Source organism: Myotis davidii, unplaced genomic scaffold (genome assembly GCF_000327345.1).
Source record: "Myotis davidii unplaced genomic scaffold, ASM32734v1 scaffold478, whole genome shotgun sequence".
Lineage (NCBI taxonomy): Eukaryota > Metazoa > Chordata > Mammalia > Chiroptera > Vespertilionidae > Myotis > Myotis davidii.
The window spans coordinates 2,947,943-2,966,694 of NW_006289570.1; the positions used below are offsets into that span (position 1 = coordinate 2,947,943).

The following is an 18,752-nucleotide window of genomic DNA, read 5'->3' on the forward strand; positions in this document are numbered from 1 at the left end:
CCTGAACGGTCAGTCTCAGCTCCCAGGGCATCTCATCTGCTGAAGGGTAAGGTGGTTACTACGCTACTTGATTTTGCAGGAGTCCTTTCCCCCAGAGCGGTCACTACAGTCATGGTCCAGCCACAGCCACGCTCTCCTCATGGCTGAGCCCTTGGCAGGGCCAGACCCCTGCCTCGCATCTTAGCTGAGAGTCTGGGTGAATTCCCAAGCTCCCGTTAGGAAGGCAGTTTACCAATGGAGCCAGCACAAACAGCAAGTTTTTTTGGTTTTTTTGTTTGTTTGTTTTCCAACAGCCAGTTTTAATCAAGTTTCTGGGGTCCTGAAACAGGTAACTCCACTTCAACAGGCAGCCCCTCTCGTCAAGAGCAGCTACCAAAGTCCTGCACACGGGCTACCTGTCCTAGAGCCTTGGTTTTTAAGGCCATACCGACAGGAAACAGGGAACTGAAATAAATGGAAATAATGATAAGGACGGCAAAGACTAGAAGTCCTAACTCCCCAAATGGACCTTTAAGGGGTGGTCTGACCGAACCCTGAGGGAGTTCCTGTTCTAAGTCTGGTTCCTTGACTAACGCAGCTTCTGGCTTTTGGATGAAGCACCATCTGCAAACTGAGGGGTGACTTGGGACCGGAGTGAACGAGCAGCTTCTCCTAGTGGAGCCCCTCCATCTGCCGTGACCCCCAGATACTGCTGTCAGCATGTGGGCCAGGACAAGAGCCGTCAGGGGGCCCACCTTCCACAGAAGCAGGGACATCCAGGCTCAGGGGCCTGGGTCACCATCCTTCCCTCTAAGTTGATTAAAACAAATGCCACAGACATGACCAGGGTCCCTGTCCCTTTCACACTAAACACCTGCAACTCTTCTTTGGTGCCTTTTCTCCCTTGGGTGTCAGACAGGATCTGGCTTGATGACTGGTGACGGCTCCTGTGCCATCACATGGAACTGGGCCATCCTCAGAGACAGGGCGTGCTCACCCCTCCCGACAGCGAGGCGCAGGGTGGTCCCAGGAAAGAGCCCGTGGCATTTCCCTTAAGGCAGATCATCAAACATGGGTGCAGCCCAGGGTGCAATGTGTCCCACCTTCCTACTGGCTGACCTAGTCCCTCAGCAACGGACCACGGCTAAACAAAGGCAGTTGTTCAAATAATTACAAGCCCCACGCGAAGAGGCTAATCGTTTTAGTCTGGAAGTGTCAGTGATTCATAATCGTGGGCTTGCCGTGAAAATGTGGAGGAGGAGCTGGCTGTCTGGCAGCGGCCAGTGCCAGCAGGAGTGGCTGACGGTGTCACGTCGCCCTCTAGTGGCCTCAGAGCAGCGGGTGTGCCTGCTGTGGGAGCCCGTGGATCCAGGCCTCCTCTGGGGGCAGCGCTGGGGAGGAGCTAAGAGGCCTCCCAGCTCCCTGTGGCCCTGAGGCCTGACTCCGGCCGGAACGGACACGGGCCGTGTAGACAAACAAACAGCTGGGTCAGGTGGGGATGGCGAGGACTCCTGATCAGAGCCCAGCCTTCCAGCTGCTTCCAGGGAAACGGTGAGTGGAGCACTTCGGGGCCCCGCAAAGCCCTTGCTCTGGTCACTGACCACAACGGCCTCTGGAAGGCGCCACCTGGTGTCGCTGGAAGCAGACAAACTCCTTCCGCGTCAAACAGTCATCACGAGAAGCAGCTGTGAATGTCGGACACTAAGGTAAGCTCTCCAAGTCCATGCCTCACTTCGGGATTATTCCCTAGCTCGTCACGTCGCCCCCTTTCCTAGCGCCTCTCAGGAGCACGCTGTCTAGGCAGGAGCTGCCACTGGTCTCATGGCATCCATTGTTCTTTACGTCACCGGTTGAGCTCGACCTATGAACCGGGAGATCATGGTTTGATTCCCGGTCAGGGCACACGCCCGGCTGCAGGCTCAGTCCCCAGAGGGGGGTACAGAGCGCAGTCAGTCAGTGACGCGCTCTCATCACTGATGTTTCTCTTCTCCCTCTTCCTTCCTCTCTGAAATAAAGAAAAATGATGTGCAAAGACCAGGGCCACAGAAATCTGGCCACCGCCGCTCCCAACCCTCTGGGAAATGTCAGGCCAGGGAACCCTGGACGCTGGACTCTGATGGAGTCAGTGACTCCTGATGCTGGCGAGGTCGAGGGATCTGTTCTCACCAGAATGCACAGCCTGGCTTGAGTTGCTCAGGCAAGACCCTCACAGGAGAGGTGGGGCCATGAGGACGCGCCCCCGCAGGGTGCAGAGAGCCACGGCCTATGCCCCATGGCGGCAGCTCCGGTGGTCCCTGCGCTTCCTGTGTCTGGCTTTTGGAAGCTGGGGAGGCAGCACATTCGTTCTGTACCTGAGAGACGGCTGAGTTTACCGGCTGGTGAGCAGAGCCGGGGTCTGAGCCCGGACCTGCCGCGCACAAGCAGCCGGCTTTTAAAGGCTGTTGTCCTGGGGAACCTCCACGTGGGCACTGAGCGGGGAATGGTGCGCCCTGGCGGCCCGGGGGCACTTACCCCTTCCATGGGCGCCACGAGCAGGTCGTACAGAGCGCGGAGCGGGGGCCTGGCGAAGCTCTGCCTCCGGGGGAGAGAGGAGGTCCCGTCCTTGGCAGGCGACATCGTGTTGCTGGCCAAGCTCGTCATGCTCTGGCAGCTCCTGGAGAGAGGAGCCAGGGGTCAGGGGTCAGGGGTCAGGCAGGGCCTTGCCACGCCCCCGCGGTCTCCAGCTCCTGGGAAGGCAGTGGACGCTGCCCACAGCCAGAGCGAACACCCCGCCCCGCCAGCTCCCTCCGCAGGGCCCCGTCTCCCCGCTTTCAGGTGACTGTCACAGAACAGCAGCACCGACAGAAAGAGGAGGGTCAGCCAGCTGCATGCGGCAACTCATTTCTGTGGCGTTTTCCTGATCAAGTGACCAGAGTGCTGGTCAAGGGGATAGTTACATCCTCGCGTGGCGGGACTGTGTGCAGGCCAACGTGAGGCCATGGGAATCGGCAGCAGCCACCACACTGAGGGAGGACAGTGTCCCAGGGCCACCCAACCTGCGGGCGGGCGGGAGGCTCGGACAGGACCAGGAGCAAGGGGGCCCCAACCTCGGCCCCGGGCAGCCCCGTGAGCCCGGTAGGCACCAGCCCTAGAGATGTCCTCCTCAATGTAAACAAAACCCCCAAATGCTCAGCTGCTGGTTAAAAACAACAAATAAGCACAAACAGCCAGCCAATCTGAAACAGTAATTTAGGTCAAAGACTTTTTCGTCAGGACTCTTCCCCTGAGCTGGAGGCGTCTGTTCTGAGCAGCCCCAGCCTTGGGCAGCGGCTCCCTGGCCGCCTCCCGCTGAGCCCCCACCTTCGCTGCCGTCTGGCAGGAACTGCCTTCATTTCTCCTCTGCCTCGACAGCAGCAGCAGGTGGGTGTGCACTGGAGAGCTGCCCCGGGACCACCGACTGGGGGGCTGAGAGCTGTGGGGGCAGGAAACCAAGGCCAAGAGCGACGGAGGGGCCCAGGGGCCCTGAGCCCGCCTGAGGTGCCGGTGTGGAGAGGGTCTCGGGCCGGACCGGGAGCAGGACTGCCCTGCACTGGCCATGGTGGCCGGCGGGCCGTGTTCTTCCCTCCGAGCATTAGGTGCCACAGCCACTGCGCAGACTGCAGTCCAAGAGCCGCTTCCACGTGCCGTTCCTGCCCGAGTGACCTGTGGTGCGGGGCCCATCGGCTTAGAGATCCGCCCGGAGCCATTCAATCACCCACAGCAGCCGCGCTGTCCGCTCAGCTCTGGCCTGGGCACGTGACAGACAATACGGGCTCACTGGCCATGTGGCTCCAGCAGGACGCCGAGGGTCAGGGTCCAGCATGGGCCCCTGTTCTACCCCTTTTTCCTGCTTATAAGAAAGGGATTGAACTAAAGTCCCTGTAGATCTCCTCTAGTTTTAAAAAACAAAAAATTTACTCCACTTAGGAAGCTATCAAACACAGTGGCTCTTTCAACCCCTCTGCTGACCGACAGGGCACTGCCACAGCTCACAGCCCAAAGCCCTGCAGCCTCCTGTGCCCACCGTGAGAGCTGGCACCGCGGATGCGCCCCGTGGTCAGATCTCGGTCCCAGCTGAATGGCAATGGGTCCTCCGAGCTCTAAGCCTCTGGCTGGCAGAGGTGTGGGCAGGTGTGTGGACGACCTGCTCCCTGCTGGCCTCGCAGCACACCTGTCCCCTTCCCAGCACGGTCCCCCCGCCTGGTGCACCCAGGGGGCTGTTGTTCTGCTCTGAATTCTGCAGGGCCTTCCAGCCTGGCGGGCTGCTCTCCGCCTCTGTGTCTCACACTGGGCGTCTGGGTGGTTGGAAACGCTCCCACCTGGCAGAGGGTGAGGTGCGGGAGGGGCTGTGCTCCCATTTAGGCACCAGCTCGGCCTGTCACACCCACGTCCCCGCTCAGGGCCCACGAAGCAGGGCTGCTCCTTCTTCCTGTTTCAGGAACCGCGGTGCAGAGAGGGCAAGAGACGAGGGCAAGGCGACAGGTCAGGCCTCCCCCGGGCAGGGGAGCGATTTTCACTGAGCCTTGTCAACCTTCAGGACACACTGAGCAACCTGAAGGCCTGCACGAACCTCCGACCCTGGCCTCCTGGCTGCTGGGTCTAAGGGTGGAGCTGATGGAGGCACCTCTGCCTGGTGCTGGGTCGGTCATGGAGGAGGCCGGCTCGGATGCACAGCTGCACCGCCGCACGGCTCCAGCAGGTGGCACTGGCTCGCTCTCCTCCAGGCCTGTCCATGGACGGCCAGGGACCCTTCCTGCTAACTGACAGCCTAGCTCTCGGCGTTTTCTCACACCACACTGTCTTCATTAACTCATTCCTCAGATGATGTTTATTAATCTACTTCTGGAGAAACATTCATTTTCTCCACTGCATGGCCATCTGTGTGGTGATGGGAAAGGAGAGGGAGCGAGCTGGTGTCCAGGGAGAGGGGCTGGCGGGGAGGGGGAGGGCCGTCCCTGTGCGTGCAGATGCTGCGCTCTGAGATGATATGTGAAGCGCTACGAGCAGGGCGTCAGGGTGCAGTTGATGTCTCTGGGATGATGACAAACACCAGGCGGCCGGGCAGCACTCGCTGCTCATGAATCTCCGCAGGGATGAAGAGCTCCATTGCCCAGGTGGGGGATTTATGGCTGGGCTGGGCTGGCCTCACTTGTGTGCGCACACGCTAGTGCCGCCCGCATGCAACCACGTCGGGGGCTGGAGTGCCTGCCGGTGTGACAGCCGTGGAGGGGACGCCATGGGCGCTGCGGGACGCGGGTGGGAAGTCTCCGTGGGAACTGCAGTGTCTGGGCTCACGTCAGCCACTCCGGCCTCCAGGCAGGGCTCCTGGAGGGGAGGCCCAGGATGTCTGCAGGGTCACAGGGAGCGCAGGTGCTCATCCTCCGGGAGCTCAGACCTCCGAGGCCCCAGCCAGGCCTGAGGCTGCTGTGAGCCTGCATGTACGTGACCTTAGCGCTTGAACGCAGGCGCAAGAGCCAAGGCCACAGAGCGTCTTCTCCTGGGCCACCTCTTTCCTGTGTCCCGTCCTCCTGACCTCACTTCCCCACCAGGCACACAGGTCCCGTGTGGACGCAGGGCTGCGGGATACGTCGGCCAGGACAGTAACCTCGGCACATCTGGCCACGGCATCTTTCCGACACCGTAAGGGAGGGCAGAGGGAACTACTCGACACGGGATCTCCTGGGGTGGGCCAGGTCTAGGCTGTGACGTGTGTGCATCTCTGGAGTCCTTTCCACAAGGTGCCCCTGCCCCTGCGCTGTGACAGGTGAGAAAACAGGACTCGGGTGAAGCATCTCACCCAAGGCCACGAGGTCGGGCAGGGCCCTGCTCCTCGAAGCGGTCAGGCAGCAGGGAGCTCACAGCCTGGGGCCCTGTTCTCTGGGGAGCCCAGAGCCTAGAGCTGCTGTGACCTCTGCCCTGTCCCACAGGGTGACAGACACTGCACAGAGCACCCGTTTCCAGGCGGGCAGGGCAGGAAGGAGGAAGGAGGTGGTGGGGAGCTCACTGTAGGTGTGGCTGCCTTGACTCGGCACCATTCCCTCTGCTCAGGCTCCGGGTTCCTCACTGCTCAGGATGCCTCTATCACACACGTTCACTTTCAAGTGGCCGGGGGTCCCTGAGGAGGACAGTGACTGGACAGGGAAAGCCCCTGCCCAGAATCGCCACCATGAGGGCTGGCCCGGGTCAGGGTTGGAGAGGACACTCCGCCCTCTTGTTGGGCTAACAGGAGAGCAGACAGAACCTTGGCCTGGAGCCTCAGGGCCACCAACAGAGAGCAGAGGACGGGCCTGGCAGGACACCAGCCAGAACTGAGTACGGAACCTCAAGGCTCAAGCCAGGGCTGTGGCTGTAACTGATATCCAATCGGATCATCGGTCTGCATTTTATTCAAAGGCTTTCTGGTATCTGGCGGCCAGAGAGAGGTTGTAAGGGGAGGAAGCATCAAGCTATTCAATCAGGTTTTGGGGTAAAGATTTGATTCAAAAAGTGGTTGAATCACCGACTTTGGTGCCATCAAAACCTCAGACCCAAGCGGGGAGAGAAAGTAACTCCTTACTGCACAGCAGGGCCTGTCTATTCATCACATTTACCGCATCCTCGTCACAACTCACCCACAGGCATATTTACCCCCATTTTCCAGATGAAAAAATTAAAGGATCAAGGTTACACACTAACTAATAAAAGGTAGAGCCAGGTTCCAAATCCAGGTCTGTCTGGCCCCGGAGCCCACGGTGTCTCCCCTCCACTCTGTGCCTCACCCAGAAAAATGCCGCGACCTCGGACTACAGGGTACAGACACCATGGGCCCAGGCCTCCTGGCCTACAGTGGACTTGGGTGGCATCGCATAGCTGCTCCAGTGTGGCCCCGGCGGCAGGCACCCCCCCACACACACACGCACACACACGCGCGCGCGCACACACACGCACACGCACACTGGCCTCTCACCCTCGGCATGACTTTCAAAGCGTGAGCAGGGATGAGGGAGACAGGCCTTTCTGAGGCTGCTGCTCTGCTGTGGGGCGCAGCCGTGGCCCATGGTCTAAACAAGAGAAGCAGCCTCGTTTTCCTCACTAATGGTACCTGCCCAGGGCTCGACATGCACGTGTGTTTTCTGCCCAAGGGCACAGACAAGAAGAAAAATAGTGGCTGCAGACTCAGAAGCAAAGGCAGAACAAGACCAAGTCTATGTGGCGAGAGGGAAATCTAAAGCCAAGGCTCACTTGACTCGCATCAGCTCGGCAGCCTCAGCGCCTAACCAGTCCAGCAAACCGCCCGGAACGAAAGGGCCACGGAGCGGGGAGCCCGCAGAGGGAGCTGGGCTGCTCCTGCGTGCAGGGCCCTGCGCACATGGCTGCTTCCGCCTCACCTCTGCGGGCTCAGGGACGAGGCTTTGTCAGCCACGGTCAATACCAGGCTCCTGCAGGAAAACCACTGCCTAGCCGTCCTGGTCGGTGGCAAAGCAGCACCTCGGAGCAGAGATCCCTGGACATGGAAGGGGCCGAGAGGGGCGGGGGAGACACAGGGCAGGCCTCAAGGCGGCAGGCGCAGGCAGACAGCAGCTGGGAGGCACAACCTGAGCCCAGCACTGGCACCTGCTCCTGGGCGGCCTCCACCCTCCCTGGCCTGCATCCCTCAGCTGTGAGAAGCAAGCCTGGCCGGAAGTTCGCCAGGACCCGCACCGTTCTGACTGACAAGGATGATCGTACCTCGGTGGTTCCCTCAGTAGCTCTGCTCCCCTTGAATGGAGGCCAGAGGGGCCCCCTCCCCTTCCTGGGCTTGTCAGGAAGTGCTGGGAGCACACAGTGTGGCAACCTGTCCTGGGCCTTACCGCTCGCTACATTGAAGCTGAAAGCATGCAGGCCATGTCCCTTCTCCAATCTGCCCTCAGAAGGTCAAGACTGGAAGGGCCTGCAGATGCCACTTCCGAACCTTTCTCTGTCCTGAGGGCCGGCCTGTGGCCTGAGCCGTGTGAGGCTCTGCGGGGGGAGCTGGGGGCCAAGCAGTCGGACAGGGAGCCCTGGCTGCTCCCCACCCAGCCTCGGGGCGGCCCAGTCCGCAGCCTGGCTGTGGGCACAGCTGACATTGTTTAAATGAACCAATAAATTAATGCAGAGTGTTGAGCTCAGAAGGACAGATGTTTTCCCGAAAGGAACTACATGATGCAAAATTCACACCCCGTCCCACCCAGGGTGCAGCAGGGTCCCAGGTGCACCTGGTTTGACCCTCCTGACAGCCAGCGCACCTGTGACCAGGTCGGCCAGGGACACGAGGGCCTGCCTTTGGGATCCACATACAGGACATGAGGTGGGACAGGACAAGGAAACGCAGGTGAGCCACAGCCCACGGTGGCCAGCACCTGCTGCACAAGTACATACAGATTCCACCCTCCCCGTCTATCCACCACGTTACCCTAAGAATTCAACGTTAGCAACGTCCTTCCCACTATGCCAACAGCAGGAAGCCACAGGTGTGCGGCCGCCTAGGCCTTAGGCAGCCGGTCAGTGTGTTATTCGGATATTAACTCCTTTACTTCCCTCATTAAAGGAACACTGCAAAGCAGGAAACGCGTCCCCATTTCAGCGACGAGGAAACTGAGGCTCCCGGGTGAAATCACCTGCCCCCTGTCCCACTGCCGGCGCACGGCAAGGCCCGACCCTGAGCCCTGAGCTCTCCCGGCTCTAGTTTACAACCACGGACCCATCACCCGGCAGAGCGAGAACCACCTGCCTCCCGGGCTGAGAAGCTGGCCTAGGATGATGTGTGCCCAGGCCCAGGCCTCCCCCTGACCGTCTCCCTCCACGGAACTGAAGGCTGTGGGGACACCTGCTCACGGGGGAGGGAGCGAGGAGGAATGGGGTGAACCAGCTCACAGTTGGTCTCCTCTCAGCCAAGCTGCCAGTTCCTACATCCTGGCCCTTGGCTCCCGTCCCACTCACTCACCCCAGGACAGGAAACACGCTGTCGCCCTGACAGCACATACCGAGAGGAACCCAGGCCTGGGGTAGGGACAGGCGGGCACACACTGCCCGCACAGCAGGCGCCCGGCAGAGGCTGCCTCCCAGAGCACAGCACCTCCTTCCTGAGTCCCAGCTCACCCTGCTGCCCTTTGAGTCAGGCCCTTGGGACGTGGCAGAGACCCCAGAGCCCAGGTGCCCTTCTGGAAAGTTCTACCTCAATGTGACTCCCCCGGTTGTTGCCAGGCAACCAAATGCAGTGGAACAGGTGCCTCTCAACCCCAACTGCCTGCCCATTTTTCTGGACGCAGCTTAGCCATCACCCCTGATGGAAAGATGCAGGGTGTGCTGGTGGCAATTCCAACATCAACTCTTCTCAAAACCACTAAAACCTATTTGATCAAGTGATGGGGATGGGGCCTCGGGGCAGACAGGTGGGCCTGGGTCTGGACCAGCACCCCCTCCAGCAGTGCCGGCTTCCCCACTCTCCGTGGCCCCGTCAACCTCAGGCCAGGGGGTCAACACAGCCACCAGCTGGCAGGGAAGTGTGCCATGCTACTCCGCTTCCACCTGGTATTCAGGAAGTCAGCTCAAGGCTCTGTGAAGACGGGCCAACCGCCTCCCACACAGCCACACGCCGACTGTCACTCCGAGCCTGCACTCTCTTCTCACTTGACCCCGAGGGGCCGCTGTGACACAGGCCCAGAGGAGCACGGGCTGGGGGAGGTCACGCTCGCTTCTGCAAACGCAGGACACGACCAGAAGCCGGCGGCTGGAAGGAGCATCGCTGAAGGCACCTCGCCCCGCACCGGCTGCGAGCGCCCACTCTCACCTGTTAAAGAGGTTGTTGCGGCGAACCATCCGGAGGAAGCCTGTGGGGTCCGTCACCGAGTTGAGCTTATTGTTCATCTCTTCAAACTGCTGGTCCATGAGGTCTCCGGCTTCGCTCTCGGTCTCGCTGCTGGCACAGGCCCTGCAGGGAAAGTGCAGAGCACGCCCATCACAGAGAGGAAGCCCTGAGCACGGAAGTCAACCAAGCGGTCCTGTGGCACTGCCCCGCCCAACGGGTCCCTGGTGCTGAGTGTCCCTGAGGCCAGGTCACCTGCGCCCCCCACCCCCGCCCTCTCTCCCCTGCCCCCGGCATCCCTGCAGCTTCTTCCCTCTTTCATCCATGCTTCTTGGGATGCACTCGGGTGCTTCTGGCGGTCAATTCCACTGGGCTGGGCACTCCCCACAGGAAGGAGCTGCGCCGGAGCCAGCACTGCACTCCCTGTGTCTGGTGTGTGCCTGACACATAGTAGGTGCTTGGCAACTGTCTGTGAAGGAACAGCGCCATCTGCCTTGTCTGTGTGGGCTGGCAGGGGACCCTTCCGAGGTAGAGCTCAGGTGAGTGTGCGTGTGGCAATCCTCCCAGCACGCGCTCCATCCCATTCCACCCAGAAATAGCAGCTGAGCACCTGCCCTGTGCTGGCACCACGCTAGGCTCGGGAGACACAGGCCAAAAAGGCACTTCCCAGCTGAGGAGCCAGACGTGCACACGCGTGGCTGCCATGGCAGGGGGAGCAGCACCATTTGAAATGTGGGCTGGAGAAAGGCTGCCGATCGGAATTAATAAATTCATATTTCCCCTATGACAGAATGTAACAGAACATCTCACAAAGGCCTTTAAATAAACACAGATACCCAGGAGCGCCCTGGCTCATCGTTACTAGTAAATTGACAAAAGGTTTCTGAAACGTAAGCGCTGTGCACTGTGGCCCGTGAGGCCAGGCAGCCGCCACGGGAGCACGTGTCCGAGGGCCGCTGGGTCCTCACCCCGCAGCACCTGGGGGCTCGAGGCAGATGCCCCACCTTCCCCAGTGTGACGGTTCCACTCAGACGCTGCGGAAACGATGACAACATCGAGTCCACAGATACATGACAGCTGTTTAAAGTGCCCTGCTGTCTAGGGGCCAGCGCGGGAGGGTGGAGAGCAGCGGGCACTGGGGCGGAAGATGACTCAGCAACGTGCGGCTCTCATGTGCTGGAGCAGGGGGATCTGGACAGGAACGGACTCCTGCTGCCCAGCGGGAAGAGGTTCTTGCCTCGAGATTTAGGCTGACAACGAACATGACCTGCTTCCAACAGCCAGGCTGCTGAGCCTGTGACATCAGGGTTACCCGCGGAGAGGGGTGACAAGACCTTGCTGAGTCATTATGGGGTCAAATGCGATCTGGCATGACGCAGCCTCATAAGCCTGAAAGCTCCATGTGAACGTCAACCCTGGAGACGGCACATTCTGCTGTCACCTGACTGGGCGCAGGGTGTGCGGACATGTGGTCAAGCGTTACTGTGGGTGTGTCTGTCAGGGTGTTTCTGGATGAGGTAGCCTTGGGAGCAGTGACTGAGGAAAGCAAACAGCCCCCCTCAGCGGAACGAAAGGTTGAGTAGGAGAGACCCCTCTCTGCCTAACAGTCCAAGAGCCTGCAGACTTGGACTCAGACTGGAGCTGACATCATCGGCTCCCCTGGGCCTCCAGCTTGCCAACTGCAGGCCTTGGGACTTCTCAGCGCCATAAGCCTGTGAGCCAGTTCCTAATAAATCTGTGTGTGTGTGTGTGTGTGTGTGTGTGTGTGTGTGTGTGTGTGTGTGTGTCCCCTACTGCCTCTGTTTCTCTGGAGGACCCACACTAACATGCCTGGTGATGAGGCACCGGAGTCCCGACTCAGCCATGCTCCTTGCAGACTCAGCCACCAGGAAAGGGTCCCAAGCGCTCAGGCCTAGAAAGTGCGAGAACGGAGTGTGTTCAGGGACAGCACGGAGGTGTGACATGGGGCAAGCCTTTAGCCCAGAACCTGCTTTTCTTCCTGACCCGCACGTGCTGGAAACAAGCCTTCGAACCCAGCCCAGCCGGGCATGCCGGGGAAGCAGCAGGCATGCCACGAGGACCTTCTGAGTGGATGACGTATGCCAGAGCGCATTTTATGATGTGCGGAGTATCTGCACACAGACTTAATTTTATCTGTATGACAACCCTGTGAGGGGGCTCTGTCCTCGCCACCTTATTTCTGAGGAGACTGAGGTTTGGAGAAACCAGGGAACTCGGCAGGATCGCCAGGAGGGAGAGCCAGGGCTGAACCCAGCGGAGGTCTTGGCCCTGACTCCCCGCCCCTCCTTCCTCCCCCCTTCTCACTCCCCGCCCCCCGACCCGCTACACACACTTTAAGGCTCTGAGCGTTTCACCTGTTTCAGGTCTCTCTGCTTGGGTCTGACTAGGGCAGGGAGGAGGGTGAATGTAGGAAGAGAAACCAAGAAGCATGTGAGCACCTGAACACATCGCATGCTTCCCTCCTGCCTCCGCCCGACACTCAACATGCCAGGTGAGGCAAGTTTCCCAAAAGCCCTGGGCTCGCTCTTCTGCCCCAAGCTCCCATCTCCCAGCCCAGCTCTAACCCCACCTTCCTGATTCCTCACCATGTTTTGGTCTCTCTTGTCACCAACAATGGTTCTGGCTTGTCCTGTGGTGGGGCCAGCTATCCCATTAGTCCAGATGTGTGACTTGGGGGGTGGAAGGCGGGGGGGGCTGAGAGTGGAAAAGTGGGAACTGACAGGAGAAATATTACCCAAAAAAGAACTTATTTGCCTGGGAAACTCAGTGAAAGGAGAGGGTAAAAGACAGCTAGCAGTTAAAATATGGCAGACAGGCAACTGGTGGCAAATAGAGAAACTGAAAGTAGAAGTTGTTTTAAGCCGCAAAGTGTGTGGTAAGTTGATGTTCAGCAATAGAAAACTAATACAAAACTAGGGGAATTAACTGCCAGCTGACCTCCTCTACAATAACTGCTAGAGGAAGGTATTCAGAAGGGAAATGATATCAACGAAGCTTCAAATACACCTAGCCAACACGGACGGGCCTGGAAGGAGAACGGGATACATTAGAGAGACGTCAGCACTCCTTCCTCAGCAGTCACCAGAACTCAGAGACAGAACAGCAAAAACACAGAACCAAACAAAACCATCAGCCAGCTGGACAGACTGACAACTAGTGAGCACTCCGCCGGTAACGGCAGGGTGCACAGTCCTGTCACCCCCACACTGAAAACTCCCCAGGACGGGCCATCCTGGTCACAAAACAAACCAGAAACTTAAAATCACTGAGTCATGCAGAGTATGATCTCTGCCCACAATGGGATTAGGGCTGAAAGTAAAAAAAGAAAAACAGGAAAATCTCCAAACACTTGGAAAATAAATAATACACTTCTAATAAATAAGCAAAGAAAAAGCCTCAAGGGAAATGAGAAAGATAATCTGAACTAAAGAAAACTAAAAACACAACACAAAATGTGTGGGATGTAGATAAAGCCTTAGAGATAATCGATAGTATAAAATACATTAGAAAAGAAGACACTGGAAATATCGGGGGAACTTTTGTGAAGTATATAACTGGTTACCCACTATGCTGTACAACTAAACTAATACAAAATATTATTGAACATAAACTATAATTAAAATTTTTTTAAATAAAATAAAAGATGATATAAATAATGTAAGCTTCTACTTTAAGAAATTAGAAAAAATAGAGCAAAATAAATCAAAGCAAGGCAGAGGAAATAAAATAATAGAGCAGCAATCAAAGAAACTAAAAAAAGCGAAACTTATCTTTAAAAAAGAAAATCAATGAAACAAAAAGTTCGTTATCTGAAAAAAAAAATCAATAAAATTTATAAGCTTCTAGCCAGGCAGACCAAGAATAAGAGAAGGCAAAACTATCACTATCAGGAATGATCCCATAAAAATTAAGAGGATAATAAAGGAAGACCACAAACAACTCTACAAATATTGATTCAGCACCTTAGATAAAATGGAACGATTACTAACAAACCACAAACCACTACCACATCCAAAATGAAATAGATAACATGAATAGTCCTATAACTGCTAAAGAATTACATTCATCGTTGAAAACCATCCAAAATAGACTCTCTTAGTCCAGATGGTTTCAATGGCAAATTGTACCTAACATTTATAAAAGAACTAATACTGATTCTACACAATCTCTTCCAGGTACTAGAAGAAATAACACTTTTCAACTCATTTTTTGAGGCCTATTTTACCCTGACACCAAAAGCAGACAAAGATAACACGGGGGGTGGGGGGACCCTACAGACCAACATCCCACAGATCAAATGAAAATAGACATAAGATTCATCAATGAAATATTACCAGAATTCAGCAACATATACAAAGAATTATATAGCACAATTAACAGGGATAGTTATTGCAGAAATGTAACGCTTGGTCAACACTGAAAAAAATCAATAAATGTAATCTGCCACATTAAGACTAAAGAAAAAGATATCTGTTTATATCAATTGATGTAGAAAAGCATTTGACAAAATCCAACACCGATTCATGATAAAAGCTTGCAAACTAATGATGAACGACTGTGTGCTGACCCGGAGAAGAGGAAAGTGCGTCAGCTCACGCCATTCCGACTGATTTTTAGGGAGAGTAGAAGGGAGCGGAGGAGAGGGAGATAGAAACAGCGATGTGGGAGGGATACATCGATTGGTTGCCTCCCAGAAGTGCCCCAGACCGGGGCTAGGGATCGAACCTGCACCCAGGCATGTGCCCTTGACTGGAATCGAACCCAGGACCCTTTGGTGCGCACAGGCTGATGCTCTAAACACTGAGCAGCAGTGGCCAGGGCATGATGATGGACTTTAAGGCTCAACAAAGAGCAATTTTCCCAAATTGATATATAAGTTTAACATGATTCCAATAAAAATCTCAAGAATTCTGTGTAGCTATGGAGAAGCTGAATCTAAAATGTATATGAAAAGCAAATAAACTAGACCAGGTAACACAATTTAGAAGAAATAGAATGAAGTTGGAGGAACAACACTGCCAGGTTTTAAGACTTACTATACAACTATAGAAACAAAAATCATGTGGTTTAATAAAAGTACAGACATATAGATTAATAGAACAAAGTAGAATCCAAAAGTAGACCCATTTGAAAATGGCCAATTAATTTCTGACAAAGGTGCAAAGACAATTTAATAGAGAAAGGATAATCTTTTCAATAAATAGCTTAGGAGCAATGGCATGTCCATATGCAAAAAATAAAAAAATAACACACCAATTAACCTTGTAAAATGAACCACAGATTTAACCTCACACCTTATAATTAACTCAAAATGAATCACAGATCCAAATATAAAAGTGTAACACTATAACACTTTTAGAAGAAAACATAGGGGAAACTTTTTGACCTGGGGTGACTGTTCTTAGACATTCCACCAGAAGCATTATCCATAAAGAAGTAACTGATAAAATATAAAAAGTAAAAGCATTTGCTCTGTGAAGGACACTGTTAAGAGAAGAAAAAAACAAGCTACAGACTGAGAGAGAACATTTGCCAACCATGGAACTGCCAAAGGACTCGTATCCATAACATATGAAGGACTTTCACACTCAACATACAACCAATTTAAAAAGTGAGCATAAGCCTTGAACAATCATCTCACCATATAGAATATAAGATGGCAGATAAGCACATGAAAAAAAATGTTCATTGACATTAACCTTTAGAGAAATGCAAATTAAAACATGACAAGATACCACACTATACCACACTATCTATTTGAATGGGTCCAATTTTAAAATGCTGATAATATCAGGTGCTGATGAAACAGATGAACTGGAACTGTCAACTGGTGGTAGAGATGCAAAAAGGTATAGTTATTCCGGAAACTAGTTTGCAGTTCCTTATAAAATAACATATATATATATGCATGCCATCGACCCAGCAATTTCATTCCTGAATAAATGAATTTATTTACCCTAAATAAATGAAAAAATGAAGTCTGTAAAAGCTGGCCCACGTGCAGGATGGCAGCACAAATCCTGATAAGGGGCTGAGATGAAAGGCTGAGAGGGGGGCTGGAGAGTCCAGCAGGTGGGCAGCCGCTTCCCCACGGTGCCCACCTGCCCTGCTGGCATCTGCTCCTGAGACCGGGGAGAAGTCCAGCCCTGCCTGCTCTGGGGAATATAAATCATGCCATCACAGGCAGGCTCCAAATGCTGCTCACATGCAGCTTCCCCAGAGAGATGGAAATAGCCCATGAATCAAGCGCCCGGAGCCGTGCCAAAGCTCATCCCATTCTCAGGGACAGGGCTTGGCAAGAGGCGCCAGAGAGGACTTTCATTTGCAAGCACGGCCTCCTGATCTCTCCAAGTGCACACTCTTCGTCATCCCTCTGACAGCTGCGGCTGAGCTCCACACAGGCCCACGTTATTTATGTCTCAGCATCCCCTTGCTAACTCATTCTTCCCTGAGCCTATTCTCCCATCCCCATCTCGAGGCTTCTTTTGCACTGATAACCAGTTAGTTGCCAAAGACCAACCAGTTGCAGCCCTGAAGCTAGAATGTTCTAGTGCACAGGGCGGGGGGTCGCTCTGTGCGAATTGTGTTACCTGATCTAGTTGATTTGCCTTTTCATATACATTTTAGACTCAGCTTCTGTAGAGCTACAAAAAATTCTTGAGATTTTTATTACAATGATGTTAAACTTGTAATTCCATTTGGGAAAAATTGCTGTTCTTATTGAGTCTTAAAATCCTACACCACTAGCCCCAGGTCTGACAGAATCAGATCAAAAGCAGAAAAATGCCCTTTCTTTCAAAGCAGAAACCTCTTTACAACTGCTGAAACTTGAGGAAGCAAAAGATAGGGCATTTGCATCTAGGTAATCATTTCGGGCTTCCCGACAGCGACAGGCCGGTCTGGCTGTGCCAACAGCCCGTGCCATAGGATTCCAGAGCATGCGTGTCTTGCAGGTATGAAGATGCACAGATGACAAGCGCCATGGGCATTCACTGGGCTTCGCATGGCCAGTCTGCCGACAGCTGGGAAAAAACACTTATTCCAGAAGACACTGAGCAAGAGTCCGAGAAACTAAAGACGTGGGACTTGGGGAACTCAAGATCTCTGAGACCTCTGAAATGTCCCACGTAAATTACTTGCCAGTCCTTTTCTGGTTTTTTCATAGTGATTGTAAGTAAATCTTTAAAAAAGACAGAAAGGGCCGAAACCGGTTTGGCTCAGTGGATAGAGCGTCGGCCTGCGGACTGAAGGGTCCCAGGTTCGATTCCGGTCAAGGGCATGTACCTGGGTTGCGGGCACATCCCCAGTGGGAGATGTGCAGGAGGCAGTTGATCGATGTTTCTCTCTCATCGATGTTTCTAACTCTATCTCTCTCCGTCTCTCTCCCTTCCTCTCTGTAAAAAATCAATAAAAAAATAAATAAAAAATAAAAAAGACAGAAAGGAAAGGGGGAGCCAGAGCAAAAGCATCCTTTTCCATGGGGTTGTCTCACCAAAGAGAAGAACCCAAGAAACAGAGATGCCAGTGCGAGGCTTTAAAGCAGGAAACCGGTCTCTGTCTTCAGGAGGGGAGAAGGCGGGGTGTAGTAGACAGCTTTGGGGAATCTGCCCTGAACGTCAACCTTCTACTTCTAGAAATTGCCTCCCGGAACCTCAGGGTCACAGGGGCGAGTTCCCAGTGCCACGTTTATACACAATGACCCTACTGCTGATTGGACCTGTGGTGACCACCCTGCCCTAAGCGGGGCCAAACAGGTTCCTTCCCACAAAAATTTGTGTACTGGGATTCTGGGATTGGCCAGCTCTGTAGGCTGGTGTGAGCAGAAGAGCTGTTTAGGTGGCCACTTCCCGCTCTGGGACTAAGAGCATTTTCTTGTTTTAATATATTTTTATTGATTTCAGAGAGGAAGGGAGAGGGAGAGAGAGATAGAAACATGAGTTATGAGAGAGAATCATTGATCAGCTGCATCCTGCACATCCCCTACTGGGAATCGAGCCCACAACCAGGGCATGTGCCCTTGACTGGAAGCCAACCTGAGACCCTGCAGTCCGCAGGACGACACTCTATCCACTGAGCCAAACCAGCTAGGGCACAAGGAGCATTTTTGCATCTCCACTTGCAAACTGAAGGTTTGCAGTAGGAGGTACAAAATGAAGTGGCTGAGCAGCGACAGAACCTGAGTGCCTGTGGGGCCAGGGCCTCCCACAGCTCCCCTTTTTCACTCTCAGCTTGCCCTTGGGCTTTGTGGGACACCTCACCCCATAACCTCCTTAGGAATATCCCCTTCTTTGGTTTAAGCAATCTCTTGAGAGGGTTGTTGTGGGGGGAGAGGGAGAGAAGGTTGAAAGGCGTCCTCAGAGACCTGTGTGGCCTAATGCAGAAGCCGGTGCCACAGCTGCCCACGTTGCCCAGGTAGCATTCAGACTTGTGGGGCAATACGGGAGCAGGCCAGCAAGTCAGTGGGTAGGAAGAGTGTGAGCGGCACGCTAGAGAAAAATGTGCTAGAATCACCCATGAGAACCACATGAAGGCTGGTCTCCCCAGAAAACCCTTCTCAGGGGCCCGCCCATATCATACTCCAGCTTTCACAAGCCGAGGGAATGTGGTGCAGCAAGCTCAGACTCCCCAGTCCAATCCACCGGTTCAGATCCACCGAGCAGTGCAGCGCCTCCAGCGTTCACTGTCCACACTGTCCAAGGGGTATCAGTTTCTTATCACAAAATCAAACTCATGCCGTAACCGGTGTGGCTCAGTGGATAGAGCGTCGGCCTGCGGACTGAAAGGTCCCAGGTTCGATTCCGGTCAAGGGCATGTACCGTAGTTGCATGCACATCCCCAGTGGGGGGTGTGCAGGAGGCAGCTGATCGATGTTTCTCTCTCATCGATGTTTCTAACTCTCTATCCCTCTCCCTTCCTCTCTGTAAAAAAATCA

General features: G+C 54.5%; 1 protein-coding gene across 1 annotated transcript in view; it reads right to left on the bottom strand.

The window, feature by feature from the left end:
* TTC28 (tetratricopeptide repeat domain 28) overlaps positions 1–18,752 on the bottom strand; it is a 394,102-nt gene that overhangs the window by 19,930 nt on the left and 355,420 nt on the right. Inside the window, 2 exon segments of the mRNA XM_015562870.1 lie at positions 2,491–2,632; positions 9,785–9,925. Coding sequence (XP_015418356.1) covers positions 2,491–2,632; positions 9,785–9,925 — 283 coding nt within the window.